This window comes from Muscardinus avellanarius (genome assembly GCF_963383645.1).
Source record: "Muscardinus avellanarius genome assembly, chromosome: 18".
Lineage (NCBI taxonomy): Eukaryota > Metazoa > Chordata > Mammalia > Rodentia > Gliridae > Muscardinus > Muscardinus avellanarius.
The window spans coordinates 19,119,342-19,142,479 of NC_137804.1; the positions used below are offsets into that span (position 1 = coordinate 19,119,342).

General features: G+C 38.8%; 1 protein-coding gene across 2 annotated transcripts in view; it reads left to right on the forward strand.

The window, feature by feature from the left end:
• Positions 1-15,898, forward strand: part of ZNF385D (zinc finger protein 385D) — a gene marked incomplete at both ends in the record, with an annotated part of 986,415 nt that extends 970,517 nt beyond the window's left edge. For both annotated transcript variants that reach the window (XM_080715614.1, XM_080715615.1), the window contains 3 exons: positions 12,414-12,592; positions 13,641-13,742; positions 15,665-15,898. In XM_080715614.1, the coding sequence (XP_080571740.1) occupies positions 12,414-12,592; positions 13,641-13,742; positions 15,665-15,898 (515 nt within the window). The remainder of the gene's footprint in view (positions 1-12,413; positions 12,593-13,640; positions 13,743-15,664) is intronic.
• Between the last annotated feature and the right edge of the window lie 7,240 nt (positions 15,899-23,138).

Genomic DNA, 23,138 nt, shown 5'->3' on the forward strand with positions numbered 1-23,138 from the left:
ATTGACATTATTTAAAGTTGCTAGCTCAGGATTTTCACAGAAATGGGTCACCTCGTTCCTTTAGTCCCTTTTCTGGATCCTCCTTGAATGCATGTGTACTGTTTGCACTTGGGGAAGCCTGCCACAGCAGTCCCACTTTTAGGACTCTACCTTACCCCTCCAAAAAAATCTTGAAGAACTTCTCAGCTTTTTTCTAGGGCCAGGTGCTAGAAGAAGCAGTGTCAAGTTAAAGTGTGGAGACCGGTTGTGATCAGAAGCAGCCAGACCTGTGCTTGACAGAGTGGGTCAATGTTTCTCATGCATCCAAATAATAATTCCTTTTTTTCTCCCTCATGAAAAAATCTCTCTCTCTCTTCTCTCTCTCTCTCCCCCTCCCTCCCTCCCTCCCTCCCTCCCTCCCTCTCAACACACACACACACACACACACACACACACACACACACACACACCAGTAATTGTAACACTGAGTGTGAAACTCTGCACCTTTGGCAGCTTGAAAGAAGCCAATGCTTAAATGTTTTAATCTTAGAAAATGTATGCTTTCGTGTGTGTGTGTGTGTGTTACTAATGATTGAACCCAGGTTATCCTACCTCCAAGTTATACCCCCAAACCTATTTTTTGTGTCGTATTGAGGATGGAATCCAGGGAATTCTACCTCCAAGCTATACCCCCAGCCCTATTATTTTTATACTTTATTTTGAAACAAGGTCTCACTGTGTTGCAGAGGGCCGCACTGAGTAGCTGAGGCTATCCGCGAACTGCAGTCCTTCTGTCTCAGCCTCCCAAATGCTGGGATTACAAGCGTGTGCCACCACGCCTGGCTCCTATTTTATTTTTTATTTTTCAACAGAATCTTACTGGGTTGCTGAGAGTCTCCTGAATCCCTAAGTTGCGGAGGCTGTCCTTGAACCTGTGATGCTCCTGCCTCAGCTTCCCAAGTATTGGGATTAAAGGCATGTGCCACTGAGCTTGGCAGAAAATATATTCTTAATCCTAAACAAATGATTACTAGCAAAGTGTGGGGATACAATTTTGATCAAACACTGACTATGATATGATCCAGGAGAATGAATCCAGGAGATTCTAGTAGAAGTATTTATTATTATTATTATTATTTGTTTTTTTTGGTGGTACTGGGGATGGAACCCTTCTACCTCCAGGCTATACTCCCAGACCTATTTTATATTTTATTTGGAAACAGGATCTCTTAAGCCAGAGAAGCTGGAGTCAAACCTGCCAGATCCTCCTGTCTCCACCTCCCAAGAATGGGGATTACAAGCATGAGCCACCATGCCTGGCTAGAAGAAGTAATTTAAGGAGATTTTTACCTTCAGAAATGCAGATGAGCCGGGCGTGGTGGCTCAAGCTTGCAATTCCTGCACTTGGGAGGCTGAGACAGGAGGATCGCACAGGTTCGAAGCCAGCCTCAGCTACTTAGTGAGGCTCTCAGCAACTTAGTGAGACCCTGTTTCCAAATAAAATATAAAATAGGTCTGGGAGTATAGCCCGGAGGTAGAAAGCCTCTGTGTTCCACCCCCAGTACCACAAAAAAAAAAAGATATGCAGATGAGGTTTTTTTTTAATATGAATTTCTTCTATCTTCTCTCTTCTCTCTCCTCTCCTCTCTTCTCTTGTCTCTCCTCTCCTCTCTTCTCTTTTCTCTTGTCCCTCTCCTCTCCTCTCCTCTCCTCTCCTCTCCTCTCCTCTCCTCTCCTCTCCTCTCCTCTCCTCTTCTCTCCTCTCCTCTCTTCTCTTATGGAGATATAAGAAGATAAGGAACCTTTTAAGGATCAGTGTGGCCCAGTGGTTAGCATGATCCTAGCCTCTGGCCGTAGTGCTCAGGGGTCTAGTGTATGATTTCCATCCCTCTTTAATTCTCACAAAGGATTAACTATCTGACATTGCCGTCTACTGATTTATGTTCCATATCACTGGAGTCCATGATTTATTATTTTTATTTTTTACTTTTTTTTGGTGGTACTGGGGTTCCTGGAAGCCCTTCTACCTCCGGGCTACACTCCCAGACCTATTTTTACATTTTTATTTGGAAACAGGGTCTCCTAAGCCAGCGCGGGGCTGGCTTCGAACCTGCGCGATCCTCCTGGGGATTACAAGCGTGCGCCACCACGCCCGGCTGGAGTCCAGGATTTAAATGCACATATTCTGGCCATGTGTGGTGGCACACGCTTGTAATCCCCGCACTTGGGAGGCGGAGACAGGAGGATCGCGCAAGTTCAAAGCCAGTCTTAAGAGACCCTGTTTCTAAATTTTTTTAAAAAATGTAAAAATAGGTTTGGGAGTATAGCCCGGAGGTAGAAGGATTCTAGCCTGGAGGTAGAGGGGGGTTTCTTTCATCCCCTGTACCACCAAAAAAAAAAAAAAAGCACATTTATGGATTACAAGCGTGCGCCACCACTTCCAGCTGACCCAAAGATTTTAAAAGACTTGTTTTGTTGCTTGCTATACCCCTGGCCCAATTTAATTTTTTATTTTGAAACAGGGTCTCACTAAGTTGCTGTGATTCTAAGTTGCTGAGGCTGGCCTTAAACCTGTGATTCTCCTGTTTCAGCCTCCCACGTATTGGGATTACAGGCCTGTACCACCATGCCATGTTGTTTTTTTACCATCTTACTTTAGTTACTTCTGATTGTTCTCTCTATGTAATTGAGAAAAGAAAAGCTTTGAAATGCCTTATAGCTAAATGTTATTACTGATTTGGGCAAATTTTTCTGGTAATTACTTGAAGCATTAACACTTAATAGTTTTCACTAAGCTCATCCCAGTTTTTCTATCCCTAGACAGAGCTTATTCTACTTCTCACTAAGTTTTAATGTATAGAAAATATCACTATCAAAGGAATGACTACTAAATTTTAAAATGCATAGAGGTTTCTCAGTCGGGCATGGTGGTGCACGCTTGTAATCCCCACGCTTGGGAGGCAGAGACAGGAGGATCGCACAGGTTCGAAGCCAGCCACGCGCGCTGGCTTAGGAGACCCTGTTTCCAAATAAAAATGTAAAAATAGGCCTGAGGGTGTAGCCCGGAGGTAGAAGGGCTTCCAGGAACCCCAGTACCACCAAAAAAAAAAAAATGTATAGAGGTTTCTCAACTTTTACCTTAACAAAAACATAAAAAACATTAAGAGGGAGAAGGAGACGAATGAGTAAAATTTATCTTTAAAGAATGAACACATTTAATATAACACTCCATTAAAACAGGTCACTTTCTTTTTTTATAACTGGGGACAGTGAGGCACAAGGAAATAAAAAACCACAGTTAATGGAAGCAAAGTCTGAAATGCATAATTTAATAGGCTCAGCTCAAAACTCGTTTTGTTTTGTTTGTGGTATTGAGGATGAAACCCAGGGGCATTCTACCTCCGAGCTACACCCTCAGCCCTAGTTTTTTATTCTTTATTTTGAAACAGGGTCACTAAGTTGCACAGGGCCTCACTAAGTAGCTGAGGCTGACCGTGAACCGCGACCCTCCTGTCTCAGCCTCCCAAGTACTAGGATCACAAGTGTGTGCCACCATGCCCAGCTTTCATAACTCATTTTACAAATGAAAAATATAATTTCAGTGTTTATTGAACTATATTAATTTCTAATATGTGAGCCAGCCCATGCTGGCTGGGCATGGTAAACCTATAATCTCAGTACTTGGGAGACTGAAACAGGAAGATCACAGATTTAATACTAGCCTCATACACTTTGTAAGACCTTCAGCAACGAGTGCAACTCTGTTTTAAAATAAAATATATTTTTAAAAAGCCTAAGGGGTATAATTGGAGAGAGAATGCCCCTGAGTTCTATTCCTAGTACCAAAAAAAGAAAGAGAGAGAGAGAGAAGAGAGATGAGAGAGAGAGAGAGAGAGATCTATGCTTGTGACTCTGTATTTAGGAGTAGACTGTGACAAGACATGATTCATATGAAAATCTTATTTAGGCCAGTCACAATGGCCAGTAATCATGACATCATTATTAAAGCCCAAATATTATATCCCATTCCTATTCAGTATTTTTCAGGAAAATGATAAGGCTTCAGTTTGAAAATATAGAAATAGGCTTGCTTATCACAATTCTGCTTCTCTGCCCTCCTTAAACCTTTTGCAAATATTTAAACACACACACACACACACTTACACTTCTGTCATTATTATTGTTATTGTTTATTATCATTATTATTATTATTATTATTATTATTATTATTATCATTATTACAGTACTGGGGATGGAACCCTGGGGCATTCCACCTCTTAGTGACACCTCCACCCCTGTTTTTATTCTTTATTTTTTAACAGAGTCTCACTGAGTTGCCAAGGGCCTCACTAAGTAGCTGAGGCTGTCCGCGAACTGTGATCCTCCTGTCTCAGCCTCCTGAATGCTGGGATTACAAGCCTGTGCCACCACGCCTGGCTCTGCTTCATTCTTTATTATAATTTAAATCATGAATGTCCTCTAAAGGTCCCTGTGTTAAAGCTTCGGTCTCCAGGGTGCTGCTACTGGGAGGTGGAAGAACCATTATAGGTGGGACCTACAGGGAGGTGTGTAGGTCTCTGGAGGTGTGCCATAAGTCACTGTGGGACCCTGGTGCCTTTCTCTTCCTTCTCTTCCTGGCCGTGGAGTGAGTGGATTTTCTCACCATGTTCTCCCTCTGTGACATTCTGCCTCCCCACCGACCCCAAAGCTATGGGGCCAACCAGTCACAGACTGGAACCTCCCCAACTCTGAAACAAAATAAACCTTTTTTGAGTTGATTATCCTAAGGTGTGTTGGTCTAGTGATGGAATGTTAAAACATACCCCTTCTATAAAAGACATACTTAAGTACTACAGCTCGCTCTCTTATCTTACATGGTAGTGTCTGGCCTCAGGTGATATTTAAATTTACTGTCAGTAGTTGGAAGGCTGAAACAGGAGGATTGCTGGTTCAAAGCCGGACTCAACTTAGAGAGAAACTCTCCAACTTAGTGGGACCCTGTTGCAAAATATAAAGGGCTGAAGTTGTAGCCTGGAGGTAGACCTGGGTTCAATCCCCAGTACCAAAACAGGAAGAAAAGAATCAAATTCCATTTCTGAGGCAGAGTGGCCTCCTGACAGATACCAAAGAGCCACATGTGGCTAATGGCTACTGTGTTAGCCATTTATCTGTGTAGATACAGAAAATCTTCATCGCCACTGAAGTTTCTTTTAGATCATGTTCTAGAGCTGTGATTTGGAAATAATAGGTTTGGGAGATTATGCTAGTGAAAGACTTGGGGTCTATTACCTGATGAAGAGAAATTTTACCTACCTATGAGTAATCATGCTTTAGTCATTCCACATTTGCTGGCCTCTCAGTGACTCACAGCCACAAGGAACGACCACAGAGGTCTGTCCAGATACAGTTCCTGGCTATGCAGTTTTCCAGGATTGTTCTTGTTAAAAGTGGTTTTCATGTGTCAACCAGGGAATGCTCGACCTATATTATTTTTCTTGCCTATGTCTCCTGTGAAGTTGTCGATGTTCAGAACATTTTTGAAAATTTACACATAAAAATGGTTTATCTACCAAGATGCCTTCTACTTGAGGCCCCTTTTTGCTGTTTGATTTATTTTTAATCAAAAGCCTTCAAAAAAGACAAAAGAATGCCGGGCGTGGTGGCGCACGCTTGTAATCCCCGCGCTTGGGAGGCAGAGACAGGAGGATCTCGCAGGTTCGAAGCCAGATGTGTGTGCTGGCTTAGGAGACCCTGTTTCCAAATAAAAATGTAAAAATAGGTCTGAGAGTATAGCCCGGAGGTAGAAGGGCTTCCAGGAATCCCAGTACCACCAAAAAAAAAAAAAAGACAAAAAAAATAAAAGCTAGTTTACATGAAAAGAAAACAAAAACTGCTTTTACAAATAGCTAGAGCGGCATGGTATCTCAGGTATACTATGGGCATGTTACAAATTTGTCTACTTATTTATTATTAGCGGGTGTGAATCATGTGAAAATTTTTAGGGCCAGGCTCTTTAGGGGAATGGATATAAAAGCAGTGTGGCCTTTTTCTAGGATTTTAAAGGACTTATTTTAAGAAGATGAGATAAGGACTGTTAAGTGCACGATTAAGCAGCTTGAGAACACCTCCATGTCCCCGCTGCTCAGACTCTTTAGGACATCTTGGACAAGAGAAGCTTCATGAGTGGCTGATATTCTTTGCCTGTGCTGGGATTTCAGGGGATAATGTGTTGTGGATTCTGCAACTTCATAGGTTTATCTTCCCAGTACCAGTGCCCTTTCCACTGAGTCCAGAAACCTGTAAAGCTCTGCTGTGGGTGTTCTTGGTCCCTAGGTCACTAGGACCTTTCTTGATGCTGAGAACAAAGTGTTCCTTTTTTCTGTTTTAAGCTCCTTCTTTTCCTTATCTCAAATATATATATTGAGATACACACATATAACACACTATATATATATGTATATACAAATAGATTGATTATCTCAAATATATATATTTGATACACAGATACACACACATGCGTACACACACACACACACACACACACACACACACACACACACGTACTCTAGCTCTAAGCTACACCCCCAGCTCTATTTTATTTTTTATTTTGAAATAGGGTCTCACATTGCTAAGGATATTACTCAGTTGAAGCTCGCTTCAAACCTACAATCCTCCTGTCTGTGTCTCAAGCACTGGGACTATAGATGTGTACCACCATTCCTGGTTCAGAAATAACATCCTTTTTAATCATTTGGGATATTACTTGGCCAGAAGATACCATGAGTGCCGTTCTAGGGGCTTAGTGTTCCTTGATATGCTGATAAATTTGAACAAAATTGTTTTCTTTTTCCTCAGAGACAAAAAGCAAATATAATTAATATAAAAAAGACATACTACATAGGGGGTCGGGATAATAAAAAGTCAATTTTATACTTAAAGGTTTAGAAGAGAGTACAGGGAGGCATTTGGTTTAATTATTATTAGTATTAAGTATGTAGCTTTAAGAGATCTTTTCTTCCTTGTGACACATGTGAGTTGGTATATAATGATATTATACTCAACAGCATAAAAACACATCTAACACCTAAAAACAACAGCAACAGTCCCACCTTTGCACTATGCTGTTTGTACAGGTTCTGGCCACTTCCCTACCTACTTATTCATGTGCTGAATCACTGAACTTGCCAATGAGAAAGTAACTAAATTATTATTGGTAGTTTTGTGGGTTTGTTAAGGAGTCAGTCAGATGCTATTAAATATAATATAAACAGGTATCCCAGAGAATTACACTTTAAGATATTGACAATCTGTTTTATAAAGAGACAGATTTTGCAAACTATACCAAGATCGATTTTTCTATAAAATAAATCCTTCTGATGCTTCCTTTGTAATGTTCAGAAAGTTTGGATTAAGAGATTTAAAAATAGTCATGTTCTTTGTCTCTGTAATAACACTTAGGAAACTCTAACATAAAGAAACTATCAGGTATGTGATAAAATATTTAACGAGTATGATGCTCATTACAGCCTAATTATAGAGTGAAAAAAGAAATAATACAAATGTCTAATATTAGATCCGTAGTTAAATATATTCATTTTGCAAAGTATGTCACTATTAAAATCAAATGCATATTTAAAGTCTCTGTAATTCTACGGGTATTTTTATGCAATACCACTTTAGACAAAGTTATCAGAACTTTTAAAAGGCACATTTAAAAACAGAAAATAAAGGGCTGCACACCAAGTGCTCTGTGCACGAATGTCAGTATCACACTGGACCTCACTGTGACCTATAATTACAATGCACTAGTAAGAGCATATTAGACATAAAATAAAAGATTGGTTCTAACCATTCCTAATGTTTTGAGAGTTATATTCTCTACCTGGTAGAATTATGTTTCTTATTTTCTGTTTTTATTTTTCTCTATTCTCCTAGTAGCCTGATGAATTATTTCTAAGAATACATTCATTTACTAATTAAAGAATTCTGTTGTCAGTTTTCCCTCTTACAGACCTTTCCTTTAAACCAATACCTAACCTGATGATCAGCTAAAAAACAAAATCATGAAGATGGTCGAGAATTAAAGAGAAGCCTAGCCCCTCTCCCTGCCTTATGACTTCTGCGGTTTTTAAAATGAGAACAATGAGTATCTTGCCCCAAACTGAACAAATAAGCAAGAAGCAAACTCATACAGGGTTTCTCGAAGCCTTATGACTTGCTGAATTTAAACTGTAGTTGGAATTTGATTTCTCCTTGCAGATATTATGACGCTTCAAATAAAGGCTGTTACTGTCAGCCTTTTAAAAGTGACAAGAGGATAATAGCCCCATTGGTTCCTTGCAGAGAGTGACCTCTGAGGAGGAAAGGGTCACATGCAGAAACTGACTTGTGACTGCCCCCCTGAGTGGTCACAGAGGCAGGCACGGCCTTGGAGATGTTTGCCAAACCAGGGAACCATTATCCTTGGCCATCAGAGAGCCAATGCCTTTCCAAGCTTCAGGAGCCATACAATTTAGCCAAGCAGGAAAGAGCATTAACAGAAAAAGAGTGGTGGGGCAAGTCTGAAAGACTCAAATTAAAATCCAGTAATAGAAAAGGCTATATTAACATGTTAAGAAATTAAGGAGGCTAAAATTACTTATATACAACTGCATCGAGGTGGCTCACAAATACTTAGTAGATTCTTTTAGCCTTAGCAAAAAATTCACTTTCTGTTTACCAAGAACTTCAAGCAGTACTTGTTTTGCAATCACACATGAGTAATTTAACCTTTCTAAATCTCAGTTTGTTATCTCTGAAATGGGTATCGTAAGCTGGGTGTGGTGACACCCATCTGAAATCCCAGTACCTGAAAAGATGAGACAAGAGGATTACAGGTTCAAAGCCAGACTCAGCAACTTAGCAAGACCCTGTTTCAAGCAAAAGAAGGAAGGAAGGAAGGAAGGAAGGAAGGAAGGAAGGAAGGAAGGAAGGAAGGAAGGAAGGAAGAAAAAAGAAAGATAGGGCTAGAGTGGAGTTCAGAGGTAGAACTCTCCTGGATTCAATCCCCAGTACCACAAAATAAATAAAAAATAATATAGCAAAATAAATAAGTATAATAATAATTATATGGCAATAATAATAAAAGTTAACTTATAGAGCACATATGTGCAGGGAAAAATTTAGCACGGCATCTGAAATTTAGTAAAGAGCCAATATGATCTTAATAATCACTATATTTATCCTATTAATGCACATTTTCTTTCAAAACCATAAATGCTAAAATTCAATAACATATTTTTGCTGAAATGTTGCTGTATTCGGAAGAAATACAGCCTATTCAAGCTTTAAGATTTTATATAACTATCTAATAGCCATTTAACTGACAATCTGTTGCTAAATGCATGAGGTCGAACTGTACCAAAGTTTGACCTTATTTGATGATGACTCCTGGAGTAAAACTTTTTTTTTTTTTTGAGATACTAGGGATGGCACCCTGGGGCATTCTTCTTTGAGCTATACCTCCAGCTCTATTTCTTATTCTTTATTTTGCAACAGGGTCTCATTGAGTTGCAAAGGGCCTCACTAAGTAGCTGAGGCTGTCTGCAAACTGAGATCATCCTGTCTCAGCCTCACAAATGCTGGAGTTACAAGTGTGTGCCACCAGGCCTGGCTTCTTATTTTTAACAATTTGTGTATACGTGTATGTGTGTGTGTGTGTGTGTGTGTGTGTGTGTGTGTGTGCGCACATTTGCACAGCCACCAAACGCCAACTCCAACTCACAAACTATGTGAATAAAGAGAGACCCAGGAGTCCCTCAAGAAAATCTGTTGGTTTCTTAGGGACTCATAAACCAAACCAATCCCCAGTGCCTCATTTTGACTAAAAAATCTTGCATGGGGAAAAGAATTAGAAATTCCTCAGTTGGGATAAAGAAGTCTGGAAAACCATCTCTACGTGTGTTTCCTACTCTCTGGGATTTTCCTTTCTTCATTGCTCTCTTTTATTCTATCTCCAGAAGACATAGAAAGGAAGCCTTATGCTTACCATATTGTGGGGAGATGGCCTGAAGTGAACCTCCAGAGGGGGGACTCATGACCTCAATGGTGGAGCAAGTCTGTCGTCTGCCAGTCTTCCTGCAGCATGCTGTATTCTCATTCTCATTCTCTCTGCCATTCTCTCTCTCTCTCTCTCTCTCTCTCTCTCTCTCTCTCTCTCTCTCTTCTGTTTTTCTCTCTTTTCTCCTTAATGTGTTGAAAGCAGAGCATTTTTCATAACTATGCATAAGAATATGGAATATGGGTACTCAAAGTGAGCAATCTAAGTTATATGAAGGTGTATTTTTATACTGAATTCAGTAAAGTTATAATCATGTACATATTTATACAGGACTGAGTAGGGTTCTGATCATTTGGAATGAGGAAGACAGATGGCTAACAAATTCTTTCATGTTTTTTGCCTTATTTATTTATTTATTTATTTATATGCGATATTAGGGATATAACCCAGGGGCACTCTACCTCTGAGCTACACCCCCAGCCCTATTTTTTATTCTTTATTTTGAAACAGGGTCTCACTGAGTTGTAAAGAACTTCACTAAGTAGCTGAGGCTGGCTGCGAACTGCGACCTTCCTGCCTCAGCCTCCAGAATGCTGGGATTACAAGTGTGCACCACCACACCTGGTTTGCCTCCTACTTAACACAATACGATCTGCATTGACTTCCATTACTACCAGTACATTTCCTCATTAATGTTCAATGGCTCTGGAAGGCTTATCCATGGCTACAAAGTTAAGAATCTTATTTCTTAAGTATATAGACCTGATTAATAATCTAATAAATTTAAGTAGGAAGGAAAAACTACTAAAATCAATTTTCTAATCAGAATAGTTGAAAGAAGCCGGGCATGGTGGCACATGCTTGTAATTCCAGTCATTGGGAGGCTGACAGAGGAGCATCCCAGGTTTGTGAACAGCTTCCACAATTTTACAAGGTTCTCAGCAATCTAGAGAGACCTGTTTCAAACTAAAAACTAAAATAGGGCTGAGGAGGTAAAATACCTCTAGGTTCAGTCCCCAGTAGTATGTACACACACACACGTACACACACACACATACACACATACACATACACACACACGCACATGCAGACACACACAATGAGAGAGAGAGAGAGAGAGAGAGAGAGAGAGAATGATTCTAATCAAATAATTATAAAGAAAAATTCATAGGAAAAATTCATCACTAAGTGAAAAAATATTATGAAGACAACTCAAAAAAAATCAAGCAAAATGTAAGAGAAAGCTGCCATCATGAATTGTACATAACTACAGCAATTTCAAAAACCAAATGTTAATAGTTGATAAGTGGAGTTATATTACTTTTGTGTGATAGTACCCCATTAAGATGTATGACTACAATGCACCCATAAAATATTTTTTTAAATGATGTGTGATAACCCAAAGGTGTTATTGGGCTGAGAGCAGCTCAGTGGTAGACACTTGTCTAGCATGTGCAAGGCCCTGGGCTCAATCCCTGGTCCCAGACAAACAAAGATGGTACTAAATTAATAAAAGGAAGTGTTTATTGTGTATCAGCCTCAGCTGTGAGTCCACCCCTCATATTCTTGGTCACGTATTCCCCTTTGAAATTACAAAGCCAATCACCTTGGGCTTTACTCTCCCACTATGGCTTTTTCTCAGTCATTAAGATCTTTTTTAACTATGACTCTTCCTATTTGAACTTAAAACACATAGCTCAGAAAGCTGGTTTGTATTCTGTTTAGAAAATGGGTATTTAATTAGTGCCACTTCTGTAAACACACCATGTTTACACTGATTACATTTGTTACACCTCACCTTCAACTACGCCTTCAGCAAGGAAATCACTCTTCCTCATCAGCTATCATTTATGTCTTATTAGCATCAAGAGGAAATGAAACGAAGTCACACCCATTTGATTTCGCCTGGGGGATCTCCTGTTTAGTTAAGCTATTCACAGTTTGTAAGGTGGAGCATTTTCAAACTGAAGCTGGGCCGGTGGTGGTCCACATGTGTAATCCCAGTACCTGGGAGGCCGACACAGGAAGATTGCAGGTTCAAGACCAGCCCCAGCAACTTAGCGAGATCCTCAACAACTTAGTGAGACCTTGTTTCCAAGTAGAAAGTAAAATAGGGCCGGAGGTATAGCTTGGTGGTAGAATGCCCCTGTGTTTAATCCCCAGTACCCACGCCAAAATAAAAATTTGATAATGTCATATAAAGTAGAAAGAGCCCATTGTTACATTCTTCTATGTCACGAGCATATTTCAGCCATATATTCTAGAACTGCTATATTAAAACAAGTCCTCAAATTTTGCTTTTGTGTTGTTTCTTGGAAGTATGTACTAACCAAGACTTGGTCCATCTCTCTCTGTTTCATTCATTTTTTTTTTTCCCCCTAAATTCTCCCATCAGGTACAAAGCACAAAACTATGCTAGAAGCCCGAAATGGAAGCGGGACTATCAAAGCCTTTCCGCGGGCAGGAGTGAAGGGCAAAGGACCTGTCAACAAGGGAAACACAGGCTTGCAGAACAAAACATTTCACTGTGAGATCTGCGACGTGCATGTCAACTCGGAAACACAGCTTAAACAGGTAGGCGGCGTCTCCACTGGGAACTGAAGCAGACAGGGGGCCTCTATCACACCCACCACGTGTGCATGCACCCTTCCTGCCTGCTCCTGTCTGTCTCTCAGTGCCATGCATCCATCCATTCATCCAGACACCTACTTGTTTTCCTTCACTATCATCCACTTAGGCTGATTTTAATTGCTAAGGGAATACTGACATGCAGCAGCTTCCAGGACATTTTGGGGGAATTATTGGCAGTAGGTTTTGCTGTTTTCATGTGGGAGGACCTCAGATCTTTTCTCTACCAGGTTTCCCACTCAGAAGTGTTTATTTTCCTTAAAGGTCAATTTGCAAAGTTGCCATTTCTACTTGTTTAGATATTTGCCTGCTGCAACTAATCTTATACTGGGCTATTCTTTTATCGTGTGTACTTTATTATATGGTATTATACTGTATTTCTAAATCCTGCCACCACCTGCTAAGGGGATGACTAATCATGTCGCATTCATTTGTATTCTGAATAGCCTTCTAAAGAGATCAGTTGCACATTTCCAACCGAAGGTTTGGCCCTCGTATTGTGATGTACTTTATATGTATATGTATGATATTTGGCTGATTTTATGCACCTTAGTTATTTATCTTTAGAATTTAAGGAGTTGACATTTGGCTGTACAAATGTGAGGATAAATATTGGTATGGAAATAAGTCCATGCCCGCCTGGACATCTTTGTTTATTTGCACATAAAATTCCTTTAGACATTCCTTTCATTTGTAAACACTTTTATAAAAAAAAAAAGTGTGCCGTGATAAAGAAAAAACCTGGAGGAGGGGTGAGAAAGACGACCCTTCTAGTTGTTAAAAATAGATGGCATAAATATATAGATCCTAAAGGCATCAGAATTCAGGAACAAGAGTGCATACTCCTTTATTTTATCATCATCATTATTATTTTTGTTTCTGAACCTTGCATGAAAGCATTAGTAGCCTTTTTCAGATTAAAACAATATCTGTGAAAGATTTTTTGCTAGGTAATTTTTTTTTACAACTGTCACTTCTTAATTGCTTTTGATAGCACATTAGCAGCAGGAGGCACAAAGACAGAGCTGCTGGGAAACCCCCGAAACCCAAATACAGTCCTTACAACAAGCTACAGAAGGCAACACATCCACTGGGGGTAGGTATCATTTTTGCTTTCCCAGAGATACTATGATTCATGCCCCATAGTCTTCTGAACTGGCTTAGGTATTTTTAGTGGGAGATCAGTTATTAAGTAGAATAAATGCAATGTATGTAAGAAATTACAAACAATTGGTTTTAGAATCCAACCTTTAATCTGCCGATGGAATTATGGGTCTCATGATTCATTTCAGGAAATCGCCACCTTTCAGTTTAGTATCTCATCTCTTTCCCTTGAGCTCAGGTACATCACAAAGCACAGGGAAAGGAGCAAAGTTAGGCTCTTTTGAGTCAAATGAGTAATTCTATGACTTCTGTCTTGATGGTAGTAAATACCTATAGGAGAGAAGGCCAGCACAGGACAAATTATTGGATTTCCTTCTTCATATGGTACTGAGACAAAGTGCTGGTATTGTTGAAACTCCCAAACAGGATCTCTCAAGGATATGACTAGATTTTTGCACAGTTATTTGTCCAAGCACACTATATAAGGCCTGGGGAAACATATTCTGTGAAACATCCTATTCATATAAGGTAATGTTCTGGTCTGGATTGTTTAGTAGGGCTTTAGGAGGAATCTGAACTCCTCTGATGCTATAGGTTAGCACTGATGAACATGCTCTTTTTTCTCTGTCTTATTGAGGTGACCATCACTTTACTCAGGGATGTGCAGGTCTCAGTGAAAACTCAAGAGCAATCGACCTAGAGTATGTTCTGAACTGTGCATTTTAAAATCTGTTGTCTTCAACTAGGTCTTATTAATAGCTGATACTATAGTATAGAGCTCCCATGAAAATAAAATTACAGGAACACTATAATCACCTATTATGAGACCCCAGCATGGGAAGACCCCAAGGAATTTTGTTGGATCACCCATTCTTTGCAAATGAAGACACTTTTACTACTTTGATACCAATAGTCAATGTTGAATACTTTCTCAGGCCAGCAAAGATGCAGCTTCGACAGGCAAGAGAATGGTTCTTAGATAAATAGAGCAGTCAAATTTGTGTTGCTATTAAAGTCCAAATCTTCCTTTGATTCTATGTCTCTAAGAGGGAACATTCTCTCCAGTGAGGGCAGGTGATCTCGTTGATGTTACTATCCTGAGAAATAACTAGCTTTGTAGAACCAAAATGTGAGAATAATGACCATTTACAAACACAAAAAAAAGGTATAATGGTGGTAACAGGTCAGCATCTATTCTTTATTGAAGGTAAAATTTTGTTATTTTCATTTCCCTTGAATAAGTACCACACATAATAGGAAACTATATTCCCTATGCCACCTAGTGCACATACCCACTTGGATAATCTATTAGCACCAACAGCGGATATGAATCTCTCTTTAAAATATCTGTTCTAACCAAGCATGATGGCACAAGCTTGTAATCCTAGTACTTGGGAGGCTGAGACAGGAGGATCACAGGTTCGAGGATAGCTTCAGCAAATAGTGAGACTCACATCAACCTAGAGAAACCCTGTTCCCAAATAAGAAATAAAATCAATCTGGGGGTGTAGCTCAGAGGTAGAATGCCTCTGGGTTCAATCCTCAGTACCACAAAAAAATAAATAAAATGTCTGTTCTACGATAATTAATGAGTGGGACAAGGGCGGCATAAGATTTTTCTATGTCTTTTTCTAAAGATAAATACTTCCCACTGAAAGTATCTTAAACTAAAATAAATTCTGGTTGCTGAATATTTTTCTGAATCTCTGCAACATCTTTGATTTACAGCCATTTTTAGTTATCTTCCTTGTCTTCCAAAGGAAAAATGTTCTATGCTTTCCATTTCTTTCATTGTCAACTCGACAAGTGTGAGTTTATCTTGGTAGCAGTTCAGTGCTGTTTTTTTAAAGCTGCCTACCATTCTGAATGCTAAGTCCAGATGCTTCTCATCTTTTTTTATTCTCTTCTTTGCAGGTAAAATTAGTATTTTCAAAAGAACCTTCAAAGCCATTGGCTCCCCGAATTCTACCCAACCCGCTGGCAGCTGCAGCAGCTGCGGCTGCAGTGGCTGTGAATTCTCCCTTCAGTCTTCGAACTGCTCCAGCAGCAACGTTATTCCAAACCTCTGCACTTCCTCCAGCACTCTTGCGGCCAGCGCCTGGACCCATTCGGACCACCCACACTCCCGTGCTGTTTGCTCCTTACTGAATTCCAAACGGGGGCAATTGTACTGCAATAATTTTTCAAAAAAACAAAACAAACAAAAGAGAACTATGCAGTGTTTATTTATAGTTTAAAGTATATCTGAAGAGCCAGGACTTTTGATAGTGAATGGAAGAGATTATTAAAAAAAAAATATGGGGGAAGGTCTGGGAGGGGGAGGGAGGGATTGGTATTTTCTCCAAATTAAAGCATTCCTCTTGAACATTGATTGTTTTAGAAGTGATCTCCAGCATTGACTTGTAGTGGTATCTAGAACTTCTGAAGCCTTCGTGACTGTGCTTTTGGGCACCTATTTCCCCCGCATTGTCTTTCCTGCTTTATGAAACAACTATACATTGTCTAAGGGCATTCACTGGTTCCAATGTATATATGATAATTTACTCTATAGATTAAAATAAATTTAAAAACGAACACACATACACACACGTGTACACACACACGTACACAAACACACATACACACACAAAAAAAAACAAAAGCAACACTGTGAATAGTAGTACCCGTGCTGGTCCTCTTGCTATGACAGCAGTTACTGGGTATTTATCCCAACAAAAGTAGATACAGTAGATGTCTTGTAAAACAATAGTGCTGTGTCTCAATCTATGCCATTAGGTTTTAAAGAAGTGCAAAAGGTAGAATGAACAACTATTTCATACCAATAAGCTGTAAAAAAAAATATAAACAAACACACCAGATGGTGTCACAGAGGCCTCCCTGGTCAGCAGTCTCTCCTCCTGTCCAGCTTGGAGTTAGAACAGGGCTACACTTAGAGGTGGAAGGCATTAGTAATGGTGATCTCTTACCAAATAGTAATTTCTCACCCTGAAGAAGCATTGCTGGAGACAGGAAAGTGTTTATAAGGAGTTTTTAATCTGCAACAAGTAAGCCCATGTATCATGGGTATTTAGAATGAAGTCAGTACAACTGCTTTGTTTTAAAAAAAAGATCAATCATAACTTCAGAAGCTAATGCAAAGCAAAAGTCTTTCATGTTAGAACATATCTAATAAAAGCAGAGAATTTTGCACCTCTCAATTATTCCCTTTATATCATACCAGTAGGGTTGTCTCTAAGATTTCTGCTTTAAGTATGATGGTAGACTTAAGCATTAACTATTGTTGTGGGTTGATTGTTGTATTTTAGATTTCCCACTGATATGATATAAACAACTTATATACATTTAAATGTTAGTAACAACAAGAAAAATGAATCTGAGTTCATTGTACACCAATGCTATAAATGATTAAAAAAATAACGGTAAGGTCCAGTAGACCATCATTTCTCCAGTGGAACTGTGAAATACAGATAGCCTTTGATATTCACCATGAAGCTGAAAGGAGTTGATGTTTTACCTTTAAAAACGATTTATCAGGGGTATATATATATAAATATATGTATATTGTATATATGTTAGAAAGACTAAGAGAATAAATTATAAAAGAAAATCTATATAAAATAATTCTATAACCATTCAGTGTTACATGTTATCATTGAGTTGGTAACAAATGGCGTAAAATAGCTGTGCCTTTAATTTGTGACAAAGGCTATTTGCTTTTTCCCATAGAAAGCTAACATATACCTATCAATACAGTGGGGTTTGATGCAGCCAGACTATTGCATTGATAAGAACAATGACATTAAACTTAGAGCAAAAACAAAATGTGTACAAATCCGTCCTGTGTGATTTAGGTTTAGAGAAAAAAATATTTTTGAAAAGATTTTGTAAAGGCTATTTAAAAATATAGGAAAGGGCTGAGCGTCACCTTCCTAAAATGGCTCTTATCTAAACTGTTGTAACCCTTAGAGGTATATAAAAAATATCACGACAAAAACCGTGGCAGAGATAGGTATTTAGCATTTATCGTTTTATATTTAAGACACATCCATAGCGTGCCTGGTGCTCAACATTAAACAAGGTCTTTGGAGTACTTCCCCACCACCTAGCATAGAAATTTGTCATATAAATGTATCTTTGAAGCAGTTGTTATATAGCTTTTGTTAAACAACCAAAATTAAATAAGAAAGGGAAAAGAGAAGAGGGAGGAAGGGAAGGTGAGAAGGAAGAAAGGAAGGAAGGAAGGGAAAGGAAATGTATTCCATCAGTCTTCTGATAAAAGAGAATTTCAAGCCATGTCTCTCTGGTTAAGCATACTGGTTTCAAAATTTGTTTTTGAAAATGTCTGATGATTTTGCATTTACCAATATCTCTACTCTCTGATATTAGCACGTGTTTCCCTGTTTTGCCTCCAGATCCTGCTAGTTCAAACAGGTGGGCCGTTAGTTACCCACGGGTTTGTTACTTTGAGCTCTGTGTCTATCCCATGTGATGGCTTCTACCATCTTGGACCTCAATGTCACCTTTCTACTTTGTCAAGTATTTTGACCTTTTGCTAGAGTCACCCCCAGTCCCTAGCCCACAATCTTGACATCTGATGCATCTTTCTGTTGGAGAGCATCTTGTTGACTGATGCTCTCTTTCCGCCACGTACTTTTGATGTTCTTCCCTAGTCTCACCGAAGTGAATGAGCCAGTCCACTAGAAGTCGGGGCCTCTGGGATACACAGAGTCCTGGGTCACAAAGCTAACTTTAATGATTTTCTGAGAACAAAGAAATCAGCCATATTTTTCTCCATCAGCCATATGAGAAGACTCAGAAATACCTGGATCCCGTCTGCCTCACTCCGCTATGGAAACCATTTTTGTTTCAAAGGTCTCTTACGTTGGAATTGTAAGCATCAGTTGTGTTTTATTCACTACCTAATAAAGGATGAAGCCTAACCGTACAACTGAGAGTGGATTCTCTGTGAATTTTCCTCTCCGCACACACTCCCTGTCTGTATTGGTGCCAGATCAACATCTATTATAGTTCAGACTGCTTATAAAGCTGTAGCCTTTCCCTTAGGGAGCTTTTTTTTTTTTTTCATGAATAAAGATTGACAATTCAGCTCGGTCAGCAGTGGCCCTATGAAAATTCCCAAAGGTGGTCTCACTTGATGGTTATATGTCTCTTCCAGTGCATCTCACACATGGCCAGGAAGATGATAGAATAAGCCTCTTTGATTTCATTTGAAAGAAATATAAATGCATTGCAAGAACCCAGTGCCTCTGGACAAGAGCATTGTTGCTTCTCATCCAGACAAATGGGAGAGAGTTTCTGGGGTAGGTATTATATTTCTCTTCTGAGAAAGCAGGTGATTACACATGACAAATTGCACCTATCATGTGTTCCCAACTTTGAAAACTAGTTGTTTCAGTCACATAAGCAAACACAGTGGGCTTTTGACAAGTTATATTACCGCTGCCTCATCTGAAAGGATTGCTATCTTTAGATATGATTTGGCTTATGCTAGCCTAACCATTGTAATAATTCAATGACATTATCAGCAGACATATAATTTTGTTGACAAAAAATGATTTAAGAAAGGTAATTTGTATACATGTGGGAATTAAAAGAACCGGCAATAATAAAAGGTTAGGAATTAAAAGACAATGACATTTTAATAATATCAAAGTATATTGTGGGTGTGGTCACTTGAGTGTCTAAGGCACTGAACCAATACATAGTAGATATGGACATTAAATTTCACTTGTGACGCAGATGGTAAAATTAGCGTCATCATCTCTGTTCCCAAATAATGTTGCTGTTTTACTGAAGAAGTCAAATTAAAAATCTAAAAATAACGTTTGAGGTAAGTGGTCTAAAGGCCTCTTTTTTGACTCAAATTGATGTCTAGGCTCCCCTTTCTGTATATCTGTAAGTATGGAAGATGTTGTATGAGTAACTATTTGTACACCAGAAAGCAGCTTGAAGTGGTAAGGGAAGCAGTGAGCCTGAACAAAGCCCACATCTACTGTAGACATTACCTCTGCTTAGCAGCATACGTTTAAATAGCCAGTTAATACCTGCCCTTTATATCTTCATCAATGAAATGGGTTAGAGCAATGAAAAGCTGAGCTGGCTGGTTCTTTCAGCAGTAAAAGACCACTTTTCTCATGCTCTGGAGAATAAAACTCATTTCCTATAGTAAAGAAAACAGCTCCTCAAATAGTTGCATAGATCCAGAAAAATGTATTCCTTTCTGTCCTGAGCATACATAGCACATTAGGTCCTTCATCTGCTCAGTCAGAATGTACGTTTCACCAGTTCATATTGGAGGCATTACTAATTCACTTACAATAACAAGTGAATACACTTGTTGTTATTGAATCTATGACAAAGTCATATAAGTTTTGCTGATTTTCTTTTTCCAGGCTGGATTAGCAAATCTAGAGCAAAAGCAACACTGATAGGAAGAGTAGGAAGCTAGAAGTGTGAGTTTGGAAGGGAGCAGTGGAAATTTAAATGTCTCCTTTGGGTTCTTTTATTATATTTTCTTTCTTTCCGAGAAAGAGGTCCATTCTGAGCCATAACTAATTCTTCCCCTAGTTTGCATGTGTTGTAGCTAATGACCACCTTATTAAGACCATTTCTTCCACAGGGGAAGAAAATATCAGCTATATAGTCTTGTTGTAGTTGCAAGAATTACTTGAACTGAGTCCTGACAGTAAATGTTTTACCTAATAATTACTGTTGGTTTTTGTTCAAGAGGGAAATTTATTTCTGGAGTATCTCCTTTAGTCTGGGTAGGGGATACTTTAATAACTAGAAAGGCTTCTGTCAGAAGGTGAAATGGATCATTTATACGGCAGGTCTCTGTTGCCTACTTACTAGTTCTGAGAGTGGTATCAGGGCTTACAGTGAAAGATGGATATATTGATATATCATCCTCAAATGGCCTACGAGGTTGTTACTTCCTGGAATGGATTTATAGCTCACCAGAATGATGAATGGTTATGGAAGTCATGTTCTGCACTGGGAAAAGCTCCTATGTGCTACTTTATTAGAAGACTGTGCAGGTCATGAGAGGTCCCAAAGTTTAAAGAAAAAATTCCCAGGGGGCAGGGGAATCATCAAGATTAAGGCATGAAAGAACTGAGAAATGCCTCCACTCTGCAAATCTGTCTAGAATTGGATCTAGAAACTGCCAGATATATCTGAAGTCAAATCTTGGAGATATATCTATATCTATATCTATCTATCTATCTATCTATCTATATATATATATATATATATATATATCCAAATTGAGTATTTTAGAGTTTAAGTTTATTGAGACCATGTAGGATGGGTTTATTATGTTCTTTTTATAAATGGTGGGCCAGCTCTAAAGGAAATTTCCAAAACACAGGACTAAAATAACTTGTGAGCAAAAAGGTAGAACTAAAAATAAGTAATTGTCGAGTGACCAAGGTTAATGCATATCTACACACAAAATTTTCAAAATGAGTCTCAGTACCTTTTGTGCCTGTCACTTTTTTCCCCTAAAGCTATGGTAAATCATTTTATTTTCAGTGATTAGGTTGGTTTTACACTAAGAAGTAAGACTCTAATTTCACACTTGGGAATCTTAATCATTGTAAGGTATCAGAAGGGCTAATAAGTAGATATGATGTCAAGGTACTATGCTGTCTAGCAAGATTATTATGTTTGAGTTGGTAATGTAATTGTGTCATTTTGTGTAAGATACAGAGTTTGAATGTAGAATTTGGACCCTTATCAAATCTTCACTTCCAAGTAGTATGCAGAACATGGTATATAATAGGACTAAAGAAAAATAGCAAAGAGAGATTCTTTTATTAGCAGCCCAGATTACATTTATGACAGCAAACAATTTTTTAGAAGTCTCTCAGCTATAGACAACAGAAAAATCACTAAGAAAACATGTCATAGGGTTTTGAGGCCGTAATGAGGATATATGGACTTTTTTAACCAAAAATGTCAAAGTGGGTTTTATTGGGCATTCATCAATGCAACATAAAGTATATTATTATATAATTTTAGTACTATACACTAGGGTTAGGAAAAGCTAATGTTGAATAAAGGCCCACCATAAAATATGCTGTGTCTATTGTGACTTTGATGTAAAATGATTAGAAATGGAAAAAAAAAAAAGAAAGAAAACAGCAGGCATGGTGGTGCACACTTGTAATCCCAGTACTTGGGAAGCTGAAACTGGGAGATCGCAGATTTGTGGCCAGTCTCAGCTACTTAGTGAGGCCCCCCTGCAACACTATGAGACCCTTTTTCAAAATAATAATAGGGCTTGGGTGTAACTCAGAGGTAGAATGCCCCTGGGCCCAATCCCCAGTACCCCCAAAAAAGAAAAATGGTCAAGAAGAATTTCATTTGATGACAGCCAGTTTTTAAAATGATAATAGAAAAACATACAGGATTTTTGGATAGTGAGGGAAAGCCTGGTGACCAAGGGATCAGGACATGAGATTGAACATAACAGAACACTGAGCAAAATTCCCAGCTTCACCACATACTAGGAGACATTTGGGCCCACTCACAATATTCTAGTGATCCTCTGAGACAGGGGGATCTGGGAGCACAGTCAGCTTCATTTACTTAGTGAGATCTTTTGCAACTCAGTGAGACCCTGTTTCACGTAAAGAATAAAAATAGGACTGGGAGTATATCTTGAAGGTAGAATGTCCCTGTGTTCCATCCCCAGTACCAAAAAAAAAAAAAAAATGGAGATGATAATGACTTTATAAAAATATGCTAAAAATAAGCTGAATTTCATAGAAGAAAATCATTTGCCACTCAGTTCTGAAATCATAACCTTATTTCTGGAAATTGTTTTAAAATGCAATTTATGTTTATAGTGTTCAAATCCCTACATGATTGAAATAAAACCCACCTGATATGAAAACTAAATTCTATGTAGATACATTAGGTACTCCATTTTGTCCTGAAAAATTTTTGATGCATGTTTTTAAAAAATATTTTTGTGCTGGGGGTGGTGGCCATGCTTGTAATCCCTGCATTTGGGAGGCTAAGACAGAAGGATGGCGGTTGGAGGATAACTTCAGCTACTACTTAGTAATGCCCTTTGCAACTCAGTGAGACACTGTTTCAAAATAAAGAATAAAAAATAGGTGTATAGCTTGGAGATGGAATGCCCCTAGGTTCCATCTCTAGCACTGCAAATAAGTAAAGAAAGAAAGAAAGAAAAAGTAAAAATTAGGGCTGAGGCTGTAGCAGGGAGGTAGATTGCCCCTGGGTTCAATCCTAAATTACACACACACACACACACACACACACACACACACACACACACACACACAAAATGGTTGAGGGACATTTAATATTAACCATTATGTGATGAAACATTCAGCTT